This window comes from Urocampus carinirostris, chromosome 9 (assembly GCF_059441175.1).
Source record: "Urocampus carinirostris isolate Australia breed hairy pipefish chromosome 9, RoL_Ucar_1.0, whole genome shotgun sequence".
Taxonomy (NCBI): domain Eukaryota; kingdom Metazoa; phylum Chordata; class Actinopteri; order Syngnathiformes; family Syngnathidae; genus Urocampus; species Urocampus carinirostris.
Window position 1 is genome coordinate 25,269,351 of NC_142357.1, and position 14,408 is coordinate 25,283,758.

The window sequence follows — 14,408 nt, forward strand, 5'->3', positions numbered from 1 at the left end:
GGCGTGGGTTCAAATCCCCCTTCTGACACACATCACAGTGTTGTAGAATTTGTTACTCAACAGACCATGGCACATAATGGAGGTTGACATCTAATTTGGCTGAGTAGTCAACAGCACCAGTCTTCTAGCACGAGTTCAAAGTAATCTATGAACATAATTCAGAATGGTTCATTCCGAGTACTGTATTCGTGTTTTGGAATCAACTCGATCTAACTTACAGCCCGTGCGGTCCGGTGTATTCAATTGTAAAAAGGCTCTTAAAAACAAGTAAGATTGGCCGAGTGGTCTAAGGCGCTGCGTTCAAGTCGCAGTCTCTCTTGAGGCGTGGGTTCAAATCCCACTTCTGACACACATCACAGTGTTGTAGAATTTCTTACTCAAAAGACCATGGCATATAATGGAAGTTGACATCTAATTTGGCTGAGCTCGCTCACAGGGAGGCTGAGTAGTCCACAGCACTCCTCTCTTTACACGAGTTCAAAATAGGCTCTGAAAATACTTCAGTATGGTTCATTCCCACTACTGAAATCATGTTTGGGAAACAACTCGATCTAACGTACAGCAAATGCAATTCGGTGTACTCAATTATGAAAAGATCTTTGAAAACAGGTCAGAATGGCCGAGCGGTCTAAGGCGCTGCGTTAAGGTCGCAGTCTCTCTGGAGGCGTGGGTTCAAATCCCACTTCTGACACACATCACAGTGTTGTAGAATTTCTTACTCAAAAGACCATGGCATATAATGGAGGTTGACATCTAATTTGGGTGAGCTTGGTCACAGGGAGGCTGAGTAGTCCACAGCACTCCTCTGTTTACACGAGTTCAAAATAGGCCCTGAAAATACTTCAGTATGGTTCATTCCCAGTATTTAATTCATATTTTGGTATCAACTCGATCTAACGTACAGCCCGTGCAGTCCGGTGTATTCAATTGTAAAAAAATTTATTGAAGATAAGTCAGAATGGCCGAGTCGTCTAAGGCGCTGCGTTCAGGTCGCAGTCTCTCTGGAGGCGTGGGTTCAAATCCCACTTCTGACACACATCACAGTGTTGTAGAATTTCTTACTCAACAGACCATGGCACATAATGGAGGTTGACATCTAATTTGGCTGAGTAGTCAACAGCACCATTCTTCTAGCACGAGTTCAAAGTAATCTATGAACATAATTCAGAATGGTTCGTTCCCAGTACTGTATTCGTGTTTTGGAATCAACTCGATCTAACTTACAGCCCGTGCAGTCCGGTGTATTCAATTGTAAAAAGATTCTTGAAAATAAGTCAGAATGCCCAAGTGGTCTAAGGTGCTGAGTTCAGGTCGCAGTTTCTCTGGAGGCGTGGGTTCAAATCCCACTTCTGGCACACATCGCAGTGTTGTAGAATTTCTCACTCAAATTACCATGGCACATAACAGAGGTTGACATCTAATGTGGCTGAGCTCGGTCACAGGGAGGCTGAGTAGTCAACAGCACCACTCTACTGTATTTGCACGAGTTCAAAATAATCTCTAAAAGTACTTCAGAATGGTTCATTCCGAGTACTGTATTCGTGTTTTGGAATCAACTCGATCTAACGTACAGCCCGTGCAGTCCGTTGTATTCAATTGTAAAAAGATTCATGAAAATAAGTCAGAATGGCTGATTGGTCTGTGGCGCTGTGTTCAGGTCGCAGTCTCTCTGGAGGCATGGGTTCAAATCGCACTTCTGACACACGTCACAATGTTGTAGAATTTCTTACTCAACAGACCATGGCACATAATGGAGGTAGACATCTAATGTGGCTGAGCTCGGTCACAGGGAGGCTGAGTAGTCAACAGCACCACTCTACTGTATTTACACGAGTTCAAAATAATCTCTAAAAGTACTTCAGAATGGTTCATTCCGAGTACTGTATTCGTGTTTTGGAATCAACTCGATCTAACGTACAGCCCGTGCAGTCCGGTGTATTCAATTGTAAAAAGATTCATGAAAATAAGTCAGAATGGCTGATTGGTCTGTGGCGCTGTGTTCAGGTCGCAGTCTCTCTGGAGGCATGGGTTCAAATCGCACTTCTGACACACGTCACAATGTTGTAGAATTTCTTACTCAACAGACCATGGCACATAATGGAGGTAGACATCTAATGTGGCTGAGCTCGGTCACAGGGAGGCTGAGTAGTCAACAGCACCACTCTACTGTATTTACACGAGTTCAAAATAATCTCTAAAAGTACTTCAGAATGGTTCATTCCGAGTACTGTATTCGTGTTTTGGAATCAACTCGATCTAACGTACAGCCCGTGCAGTCCGGTGTATTCAATTGTAAAAAGATTCATGAAAATAAGTCAGAATGGCTGATTGGTCTGTGGCGCTGTGTTCAGGTCGCAGTCTCTCTGGAGGCATGGGTTCAAATCGCACTTCTGACACACGTCACAATGTTGTAGAATTTCTTACTCAACAGACCATGGCACATAATGGAGGTAGACATCTAATGTGGCTGAGCTCGGTCACATGGAGAATGAGTAGTCAACAGCACTCCTCTGTTTACGCGAGTTCAAAATAGGCTCTGAAAATACTTCAGAATGGTTCATTCCCACTACTGAAATCATGTTTTGGAATCAACTAGATCTAACGTACAGTGAGTGCAGTTCGGTGTACTCAACTTTAAATCAGTCAGAATGGCCGAGTGGTCTAAAGCGCTGCGTTAAGGTCGCAGTCTCTCCGGAGATGTGGGTTCAAATCCCACTTAAAAGCAAGGGCTTTTCATTAAAGAAAGATCACAATCTTAAAATAAGAAAATATTGACTTAAATTTAGCAAAATCACATGCAAACGGGGCAAGAATTTATCACTTGCAGTGTAACAAAGCTCGATAATGTCATATCATTAGATATAAAAGCAACGGACATGAAGTAAAAAACCTTTTCAGGGCACCAAAAAAAAAATAAATATAGCAAATTCTTTGGTCAGAACTAATAGAAAGTCAAATTTTGCTATAATGGGGGACATAAGTGACATTTCTACTATTGTATTAACAAATGTCAGAACTAGTAACCGTACTCTGATTCAAGCAGTTAAAACTTTCAAAAAGAGTATTTCTTCGTGTAGATGTAGAAACAATACCACAGGTACAGTGGTGTAATAACATGCAATATTAAGGCATATACACAAAAATATGAACAAAAATAATACATACCGACTTTAAAATAAGCAGGATCTCTTTGCTCTAGAAAAGACAGCAACTTCCTGCTAGTTTTTGCACCTTTTTGGAGGACCAGATCAAAGAGAGACTCAGCTTGATGTCTCGTTTCAGAGATCTTCACAATGATTCCTTGCCTTTCCCTGCCAGTCAAGACATGAGCCTCGTCAAGATCGTCCAATAGTTCACATAAAAGTGAAAACGACGACTGAGAAATAAACTCGGGCCACAACTTCTGAAGCTCCATTTGAGCAGAATCTGAAAAGCCTGAAAAATAGATGCAATCAGGAAAAAACAGATTAGATATTTCAGACAGGCAGAACATACAATCATCCCCAGGAAAGACATTCGCAGAGGTCTAGAGTACAACTGTGTCAATTTTCGCAAAAATCGGTTTAGCCGTTTCGGAGCCTCTGCGTCGGTATTTCTCAACTGGTGGGTCAGGACACAAAAGTGTGTCACGGATCCATTCTCAGTGGGTTGCGGGCCTCTGCCCAGGCAAGATAATGCTAAGAAGAAAAGATCGTTAGATCTCTTCTCTTTAAGTCAATCGCCTCTGTCCCAATTGTGTTTGAGAAGGACAATATTTCATTTAATGGTGATTTTTTTTTCTTCTGCCAATTGTAACGGGTCCCAAGAAAGTTAGTGATTACAGCAATGAAAAGTGGGGAACAGTGAAAACAAGGATAGAGTCAAAGAAGGAAATGATAGCGAAATATGAAAATATTGTACGAGTGTCTGAACCACTGCTTGAAGGTACAAAAAAACGTTTAAACATTTTATATTTGCCAGTATATTGACCTTTATTACCTACACAATTAGGTAATTAGTGTTGTTTAGGTATGTTTTATATATATATATATATATATATATATATATATATATAAAATCGTTCTTCATGACGCTCTCTGCGCTTTAAACAGATCCCTGAGACTATCACACAGTGTTCTGGTTTGCCCGCGTCCCTGCGTCCTAGGCACATCATTTTTCCTGGGGACGCATTGTGTCAAATCGACGTGCGTCCCCGGGATGCAACTTTTTTGACACCAAATTGTCATTATTACTTTTTTTTTTAACAAAGATTTACCGCACTCCAAACTTTTCGTCAGGCAGATCCGCCATTGTTGTTTTGGTCTCGCGCCGATCTCGGCAAACGAGATCTCGTTGCTTCGAGATAACGTCATTGTTTTGGTGGTTGTCGAGTGAAAGAGAAATAAGCCTCCGTAAAAACAGTTGGTATTAGGTGCAAATCAACAAAAAATTGGTAATTTCTTCAGTGTCGGTAATAAGTCGAAACATAATACAGAAAGTGGTAACAACGGCAATAATTCCGGCACGAAAAAACGTCGGAGAAATTCTTCAGAAGACCGCGAAGGCAAGGAAAACACGTGTTTTGAAGCGAACAATTCAACGAAAGAGAAACAAAAGAATACTCCTAGCAAGAAAAGGACTCTTCTGCCAAAATGGACTCAATTATATTCCTGGTTACGCTATGAGGCGGATGATAATAGAGGCTACATGTTCTGTGATGCGTGTACCCAGCGTGACAAAAAAAATGGTTTACATAAGTCATTTCGCAATACGAACTTTCAGAAAAGCACATTGGATTGGCACAACGACAATGAAAACCACAAATTAGCTATGGAAATTCCGTTGCTGCATTTGGACCTTGAGAGGGCATTACAACTGTGGCGGGACGGCAAACCACGAAGAATTTATGAACTGAAAAATCTGAAGTGCTTAAAACTGCATAAATATATAGACTAATATTTCAGCAATATTATTTTGTATAATGTACAATATTTTTGTGAACTAAAAAATTTGAAGTGATAACTGCTGTCTTTGTATTACCAATTAAGTGTGATGATTACAACTGAATGAATATATAGATTTATATATTTATTTATATATTTGTCGCCGATTTACAATTTCAACCTCGATAACACTAAATTTTGGGGACCCATAGATCTCTGGTGGGACCCATAGATTTTTGAGCATGCGAGTCCCCGGGACCCATCACTTTTTAGAGGTAAAATGAACACTGTCACAGTGCAGGTGCATTTATACAGAGACTTGATTGCACACAGATTCAGTCCATTTATCATCGTTAGTCATTTAGATAGACATTGAATAATTCAGAGATCCTCACTGAACTTCTGGACAGTTTACTGCACTGAAAGAAAAAGGGCTGAATAATTTTACACACCCACTTTTTCGTTTTTTTATTTGTTACAAAAGTTTAAAATATCCAATAAAGTGTGTTCCACTTCATGATTGTGTCCCACTTATTGTTGATTCTTCACAAGAAATTACAGTTTTATATCTTTCTTTGAAGTCTGAAATGTGGCAAAAGGTCACAAAGTTTAAGGGGGCCAAATAGTTTGTAAAACACTGTACAAATATATATTCACTTTATATTTTGCCCAGCCGAAGTCATTCAGAAAACTTACCTTTGGTCTTACTAGTGTCACTTGGGCTGCTGGTTCCACTGGTTGCACTAGTGCCTGGTTCTTGAACTGAAAAAGATGCAGTTACAAATTCATTGCAGTTGCTTTTTTTGTAAATAATGACAATATCGGCTCAGTCATGAATACGCATGCTTATTAACGGTAAGTGTCAACTCACCGGGCGCTTTAAAAACACTAGGATCTATTTGCTTGAGAAAAAACAGCATTTTGCTGCTTGCTTCTGAGCCTTTCCGAAGAATCTGATCAATCAGGCACTCTGTTTGTTGTGTCAGGTCAGGATTCTTCCGCATCATCTCATATATTTCACTGAAGTTCAAGACCTGGGCACCTTCAAGATCACCCATGAGCTCATGTAAATCTGACATAGACAACTGTGATGAAATCTTCGGCCTCAAGCGTTGAAGTTGCATTTGTACGTAGTCATCTGTAAAGCATAACAATAAAAATAAAAGTCCAACAGAGAATCTTAGATAGTTAGATATGAATCTTCCGAGTGCTTGTAAACAATCGAAAACAAAGACGTGTTGAAGTTAATGTTGGTAGCTCTATTCAGCAGTAATCGGCAACCTTTTCTCTACCAACAGGTTTAATGTCTGACCATATTTATGCTGCCAGGCCCCATAATCTTTAGTAACAACAACGACAACAATAATGAGAAGAAGAAGAAGAAGCACCCCAAATCCACTGTTTAATCACTAGACCACAGGGATCTAGATAAAACAGGAAAAGGCATTACATTTTATCTCATCATCACACCGACCCACGTTGGACAATGTTGTTTTGACTGAAGTCTTTCCGTTTATGCTTCATTACAACTAGGAGTGGGCGATACTGGGAAATTTAGGAACAAAGTAAATGCATGGTGGTATAATGATCGGTTTGAGATTCTTTTTGCTTGGAAATGTCCCGATCATTGAACAATTGAAACAAACAGCAATGTAACAAATAATATAAAAACTGTACAAACTAAAATACTGTAATTTCTGGACTATGATGGGCACACGAAAACTCCAATTTTGCCTGAGATCAGAAAGTGTCGCTTTTCAATCAAGTCAAGTTAAATTGATTTGTATAGCCCTTAATCACAAAATGTCTCAAAGAACTGGACAGTTGTAAAAACGGTAAATAAATTCGGTGATGCGTAATTATAATGAAATGTTACCACACATGATAACCATTTAAGAAGTAACAGATTCAATTTTATTATTCCCTAATATTTAAATATGAAATATATTTTTTTATCATCTGTTTTAGTCTTATGTGCCTTTTAGTTCGATGCAACTTAATATATGAAAAGATTTTTGACAATGGGGTACTTTTGGTGCGTCTTATCGTGAAAAAAATATGGCATTTTTTGTTGCACAATATTCGGATACAATATCAGTAGTCCAAATAAAATGAAATCACAATTGGATTGAACTAGAAATTCAAAATGTAAGTGTAATCTTACAAGAGGGCAGCACGGCGGTGCAGTGGTTAGCGCGTGTGTGGCACAGTTCTGAGGTCATGAGATCAAACCTCCTGTGTGGAGTTTGCATGTTCTCCCCGATATAGCTTGGTTTGACGCGCACACGGACTTTATCGGTCCACGGCACGGTGGTTGCCAACCACTGCTATACAGCACCGAATCGGTTAGTGTTTTGGGATTTCCTTACCAAGTCCCTGTTGACTCAAAATTTGAAACATGTGGCTGAACTTCTTTATTATAATAAAATGTCAATAAAATGTGATCTCACTTTAATGATTGCTCAGCAAGAGTCATTGAAGAAAATGAATACAACTTACAGCCGCTGGCTTTGCTTGTAGTACTGGTCCCACTGGTGCCTGCTTCTCGTCCCAAAAAAACAGACATTTACAAATTATGAACCAAAAAATTAAGTTAGCAGGTAAATATGTTTAAAGTATTTAGGTTAGTACTTTGGTGTGTAACCCACGACTGGCTCAGGAGCCGCATGCAGCTACTGAGTGGCTCCCAGGCGCTTTTCTCGAAAAGTTTTACAAATTGAAAAAGATGGGGCTAGGAAATATATTTTTGTTTGGCTCTTTTCCTGGTATCGGGTTGTAAAAACATGGAATACTAGTTCATCAACTGGCTGAACAAGGAAAACTCCCCACATCTTCATTCACAACACTTATGTCTTCATCCGGACCTGCAGAGGTCAGTACAACCGTGAACAAAAGTTCCCAACTTCTTGTCAGGTGACAGAAACGTCCTGATAAACCACCATATACAGACTTCAAACCCAACATGTGCTCGAGAGACAATGCAACCAAAAGTTTATCAAGCACAGCTTGAAGAATCTAACAGCAAAATCCTCAGATTGACTGTTGATGAATGACAAAATTAAGAGCTTTTATTTTGCTTTTAATCACTTATGTGGAAGATGTGTGTTCAGGTTGTGTTTGCAATTGGTTACTTAAGTTAAATATTACAAATATTTCACTTTATTTGGTTTGTAGTTTTACTGACATGTTTAGTTTGAAGAACTAATACTGTTTGATGGCTCAGATTATTTGGGATCCTTGAAAGTTGAGGCCAGATATTAGTTTGGCTCATCTTATCTCATCAGCTGCACCACTTATCCTCAATAGGGTCGCGGGGGTGCTGGAGCCCATCCCAGCAATCATTGGGCAGTGGGCAGGGGACACCCTGAACTGGTTGCCAGCCAATCGCTGGGCACACGGTGACAGACAACTCACTCACTCAGTCACACCTAGGGACAATTTGGACCGGCCAATCCACCTGAAATGCATGTCTTTGGAATGTGGGAGGAAACCGGAGTGCCCGGAGGAAACCCACGCAAGCACGGGGAGAACATACAAACTCCGCACAGTAAGGCCGGGAGCTGGATTCGAACCCACGCAGGAGGTTCCCACGACCTCAGAACTGTGCCGCACACGTGCTAACCACTGCGCCGCCGTGCTGTAGTTTGGCTCATGTTTAAATATAATCAATTGAATTACTTCAATGTACATTTTGGTTAAATTAGTAATCCTTATGTTTAATGGTTATTTGAGTTACTTGCCTTCTAGTTTAGTTCAATCTCAAACCTGAGATGTCTGCCATGAACCCACCTGATGCTAAGCTTTGGATGCCAATCTATTTCATTTGTGGTTATTTGTAATTACAATAATTAGCAATTTATTTGTTTTTTTATATAACTTGAAGCAAGTTGTACTCTTAACAAGTCGCTTTTCCGCTCTTGTGTTTGATGTTTTCAACCTGATAACTCCCTTTCAACCCACTGATAAATTTCCTGTCAATTACTGTCAACCGGGAACCCCTTCATCCCACCTTAAATTTCAATAAAAAACAAAGAAGGGAAAAAGACTGAGTTGTAACTTGCAAGTTGGAGTGCAAACTTAGTATGAAATCAAACCAAACCAAACAACTTGTACCTGGTTAACCCCTCATATGCAGCAAAGTCATATATTGTGAAGAGAAGTCGTAGTTCTCTGGCTTGAACTCCTGCCTGGAGAACTTAGATGTAATGCTAAACTACGGGGCTGCACTCCTCTTCCTCTCTCTCCACTGTCCCATGTTCAAAGAGCTGTGCATTTAAAGGGGCAGCATCACAAGCTGCTATTTTTTGCCATTTTGTTTCTATAAATATATGCTGCGTTTTATTGCACTTTAACTTTTGTTGTTTTTTGAATCTTCAAAATAAAGATGACATTAAATATTTATTTTTCTATTGCATTTCTTTAATTTTATCAAAGCAATGAAACATAGTGTAATTTATCAAGATCTTAATGAAGTTGAACTTGAGGCGGTATCTAGAACAGAGTAGTCGAGAAGTGCATCCACAGGAAGTGCTGCATCCAACTTTATTTTGATAGGAGGCTAATATTGGTAATATAGATACAGACAGCATGCTTTGCATTCATTAGACTATTTTTTTTTTGTTTTTTTGTTTTTGTTTTATGGTCGAATATGGCTCTTTTAACATTTTAGCTTGCCAAACCCTGATAAGTGGATTCTGTTTTTAAATATTGGAAACCTGCAAAGCATTTTGCATTGCATGCCAGTTTGTTATTTTTACTATTTAACCTCATGGTTGTCCGTTGTTTTGACTATTATGCACTGTTCATGTCATTGTCACTGTCAGCCAATCATGTTGATGTTCCTTGATTTCACACCCTTCAGGGCGGATCTGCTTTTGTAACCTAGGAAATTTAATAAACAGGGCTAGCCTAGATGGTAGGGCGCCCGCTTTGAGACTGGGAGGTCGCTGGTTCTCGGCCGAGTCATACCTAAGACTTATAACATTGGTTAAAATGGCGGCGCACTCTGTTGGCTGCGGCTGCATCAGCTCGCAACAACGGGTCAGGTGTATCGACATTTCGTTCTGTGTACATTGTTACAAATAATGACAATACAAAGGAAATTATTATTATTATTATTATAAAGGGGATGTCTTTTCGAACAGGTTGGAATTTTCTTCTCTTAGGTTTGGGTTCTCTCCTGTTGTCTTTGCAAGATGCCGCCCCAAGACTTCCCGGAAACGTTCACGCATCGATCGATTAGCTTGAGCCCGACGAACTGTTGGAACTAACAAACTAGTCTACTATCAAACAACACGTTGGCCGTTAAAAGTGAATTTTAAGTGTCAGGGAGCGGCAACGTGATGCCCGGGGACAAGCATCTATACATGACGTTGCAAAGGAAGGCTAAAAGAGACAAGCAGGGGGCATTTCTCGGGGCGTGGATAATCTGGATGCTAAACCATTACACTGGCCAAAAGAGATAAGAATGCAGAAAACAGAACCTTTCAATAGGATACATTTTTTTATGTAGAACAAAGTATGTGAAGTTATTAAATGTTTACAATTTTACATTTATTATGGAATAATAATCTTGTCTGTTTTGTATTTATGTTCATGTTAAAAGCACACATTTTGGGTGAAAAGGACAAATTGTATTTGTATTTCTGTTTTTTTTCCTTCATATTTCAAATTTGTATAGTTTTGATAGGATGTAATTTTATGGAGAAGTATGTCAAGTTATTTAATTTTTACATTTGTTTATTCTGGAATAATATTTTTGTCTGTTTTGAATTCATATTCATGTTAACTAAAGACATTTCTGGTGAAAAGCGCACATTTTATTTGCATTTATATTTCGGTCATATTTTTAAGTTGTTTAGTTTTGACAAAATATATTCCTTTGGAGAACATAGTATGTTAAGTTATTTAACGTTTAATTTTGTTTGTTCAGCAATAATATTCCTGTCTGTTATCAATCCATCCATCCATTATCTTCACCCCTTATCCTCAGTAGGGTCGCGGGGTTGCTGGAGCCCATCCCAGCCATCTTCAGGCAGTGGGCAGGGGACACTCTGAACTGGTTGCCAGCCAGTCACAGGGCACACAGAGACAGACAATTCACTCGCTCATTCACACTTAGGGACAATTTGGACCGGCCAATTAACCTGACATGCATGTTTTTTGGAATGTGGGAGGAAACCCGAGTACCCAGAGGAAACCCACGCACGCACAGACAACATGCAAACTCCACATGGGGAGGTTGCGGTAGCTGGACTTGAACCCTGAACCCCTGTACCGTGGAGTTGCGCGCTAACCACCCAGCCGCTGGGCCCTCCTGTTATGAATTCATGTTCATGTTTAAAAAAAAAAAAACTCAAGTTCTAGCGTATTCCATAAACATTTACCTTGTTCTACCCTGCGACCAAATGTGTGGTTCGAGTTTTGGCCCTCTGTGCAGTTGAGTTTGACACCCTTGCACTATTCGATCACTATATTGTTACAACGTTAGATTTCATGTTACTTAGTGTTGGAAATAGAGTTGCTGTATATAAAAAAAGACGAACATGTGCTTTTCACCTGAAATTTGTCATCCATCCAACAAACTCAACCGCGTTGTGTTGCTGCACACACCATAGTTGGAGGCACACCCCGTCACATATAGACACAACAAAATATAATTCAACCGTGGAACAGTGAGGATTGTATCAAGTCAAGTCAAGTTATGTTTATTTGTATAGCCCTTAAATCACAAGGAGTCTCAAAGGGCTGTACAGATCACAAATTATTGCAAACTACAGACTATTATTACACCATCCCCTGATCTAAAACCTAGACGAGGGCAAGGAAAAACTCAAAAACCTCAACATGAAGAAAATGAGGAAACCTTGAGAAGGGACCCACATAAGGTAATCCCGCTTCCAGGATGATCAGGCTGCAACAGATGTTGCAATAACAAATAATACACAGACATTGTCAACGTGAAATACAGGTCATTCATAAACTATAGAATATGAGTGTGTTTTAAGCCATCTCTTCTTGGCTCTTGGGATCACTAGTAGACCAGCATTTTCAGAGAGAAGGCTCCGGACCGGAACATAGGGGGAAATCAAATCTGAAAGATATGAGGGAGCAATCATTTAAAAATAAAAAAAATTATGAGCATATATCATTTTCATATTGGGAATGTTGACCACATTCCAAAATGTAACCCAAAAAACTAATGTGTTGACAATTTTGAAAAGTGGGTTTGCTTACATTTTTTCATATATTTTTGTGGCTATTCTTTTTACAATGAATTGAAATGTATTGATCTTTCTTTTTTGTTTGCATGGTAAGTCCAAATTTAAAATGGTTTTCTGATAAAGTGGTAGGAAAAGACATATTTGTAGTTGTATAGCATACAATTCCATGTTTTTATGTTTATTGTCAAATGAATTGATAAACACTTGTATCCTGGAAGGGGGATGACCTCATGTGCGGTCCCTTCTCAAGGTTTCTTCGTTTACCTCATGTTGAGGTTTTTGAGTTGTTCCTTGCCCTCATGTAGGTTTTAGATCAGGGGATGGGGCTATACGAATTAACATGACTTGACTTGATAAATAGCTCTCAAAATTTGATCTCCGGTGTTCATGTCCACCTCACAATGTTCAGAGTGACGTCACGTAGTCGAAAGTGAAAGTAAACTACCGCCAAAAAATAAGAATTAAGTTAACTACCCAAAAAATAGTAATAATAAATTGTGTAATACGCTGTGACTTAATCTACTCGCTAAAATCCAAAAGAGTATTTACCAATACTTTCTTCCTCTGCCGGGTGACGTATCTCCTTCAGCGAAGTACTGATAACGGTGAAAGCTTCTTCCTCGCCCAGCAAAGAAGTTAAGACAGCCAGGAGCTCCTCCGTCGAACTGTACGTTCCTTCTATCAACAATTTTCGGCTCCGCAATAGTTGGACTATCTTCTGCAACTCGTCGCTTTTCAAAGTCGACAGTGCTTGAGTTGCTCTGGCCGAACTTGAAGCCATTGCTGCTCACCGACTTGAAGGACGAAGGGCGGGTCGATTCAAATATCGATATTGTCGATACAGGGAAGGAGCCTGTGGTGCATCGATACTACTGGCTTGTGTATTTTTGTAGTATTTTTGTGGTACAGTATTTTTAGTATTTCTGTAGTTTCATTTTTTATAGTATTTTTCAGTGTTAATGTACTACTATTTTGTTAGGAATTATTTAGTAGTATTTTTGTATAATACTATGAATGTAGTGTATTTTTGTAGAATTCTCTGTAGAAGTGTTTTCGTAGTATTTCTGTAGTATATCCATAATATATTTTTGTACTATTTCTGTCATAAAATTTGTGTTGGTGTATTTTAGTATCATAGTTTTCTGTAGTGGGCAGCACGGCGGCGCAGTGAGGATAAGCGGTACGGCTGATGAGATGAGATGAGATGAGTTTTCTGTAGTATTTCTTTAGTAGTTTTGTAGTACAGTATCTTTTTGTAGTAATATAGTTTTTCATTCATTTTTTAATAGTCTCATCTCATCAGCTACACCGCTTATCCTCAGTAGGGTCGCGGGGGTGCTGGAGCCCATCCCAGCAATCTTCGGGCAGTGGGCAGGGGACACCCTGAACTGGTTGCCAGCCAATCGCAGGGCACACACAGACAACTCATTCGCTCATTCACACCTAGGGACAATTTGGACCGGCCAATTCACCTGAAATGCATGTTTTTGGAACGTGGGAGCAAGTACTGCAGTATTTCTGCAGCAGTATTTTCTCAGTATTAATATACTACTATTTTGTTAGTAATTATTTAGTAATGTTTTTGTATAATACTATGACTGTAATGTATTTTTGTAGAATTTTCTGTAGAAGTGTTTCCATAGTGGCATTTTCGTAGGATTACTGTAGTATTTCCATAATATCTTTTGTACTATTTCTGTCATAAAATTTGTGATGGTGTATTTTTATTATCATGGTTTTCTGTAGTATTTCTTTACTAGTTTTGTAGTACAGTATTTTTAGTATTACTGTAGTTTCATCTTTTATAGTATTTTTCAGTCTTAATGTACTACTATTTTGTTAGTAATTATTTAGTAGTATTTTTGTATAATACTATGATTGCAGTGTATTTTTGTACAATTTTTTGTAGAAGTGTTTCCAAAGTAGTATTTTCGTAGTATTTCTGTAGTGTTTTTGTAGTATTTCCATAGTATTTTTTGTACCATTTCTGTCATAAAATTATGACCTCCCTATGTATTTTAATATCATAGTTTTCTGTAGTATTTCTTTAGTAGTTTTATAGTAGTATTTTTTATTATAGTACCACTGTAGTAGTAGTTTTGTAGTTTTTCTATAGTATTTTTTTTCTTTTTTTGTTGTCATAAATATTATTATTGATGGTGTATTACTAGTCTGTAAAGCCATTTGAGACTTCTTGTGATTAAGGGCTATACAAATAAACATGACTTGACTTAAAGTGATTTAGGATCAGTGGACACTTCTT

General features: G+C 38.8%; 1 protein-coding gene and 2 non-coding genes across 5 annotated transcripts in view; 2 read left to right on the plus strand and 1 right to left on the minus strand.

Moving 5' to 3' along the window:
- LOC148359804 (uncharacterized) overlaps positions 1-12,958 on the minus strand; it is a 102,702-nt gene extending 89,744 nt beyond the window's left edge. For 2 of the 3 annotated variants that reach the window (XR_015851254.1, XM_088343333.1), the window contains exons 1-5: positions 12,695-12,958; positions 7,422-7,463; positions 5,794-6,060; positions 5,619-5,684; positions 3,166-3,435 (exon numbers count right to left, since the gene is read on the minus strand). Coding sequence is in view for 2 of the 3 variants with exons in the window: in XM_088343333.1 (XP_088199459.1) it covers positions 3,166-3,435; positions 5,619-5,684; positions 5,794-6,060; positions 7,422-7,463; positions 12,695-12,926 (877 nt within the window). In the remaining variant the exon portion in view is untranslated. The remainder of the gene's footprint in view (positions 1-3,165; positions 3,436-5,618; positions 5,685-5,793; positions 6,061-7,421; positions 7,464-12,694) is intronic. The other variant, XM_088343334.1, reaches the window with a different exon arrangement.
- Positions 610-691, plus strand: trnal-aag (transfer RNA leucine (anticodon AAG)). The gene has a single exon. It is a non-coding gene; the product is annotated as a tRNA-Leu (tRNA).
- Positions 953-1,034, plus strand: trnal-cag (transfer RNA leucine (anticodon CAG)). The gene has a single exon. It is a non-coding gene; the product is annotated as a tRNA-Leu (tRNA).
- Positions 12,959-14,408: the final 1,450 nt, after the last annotated feature.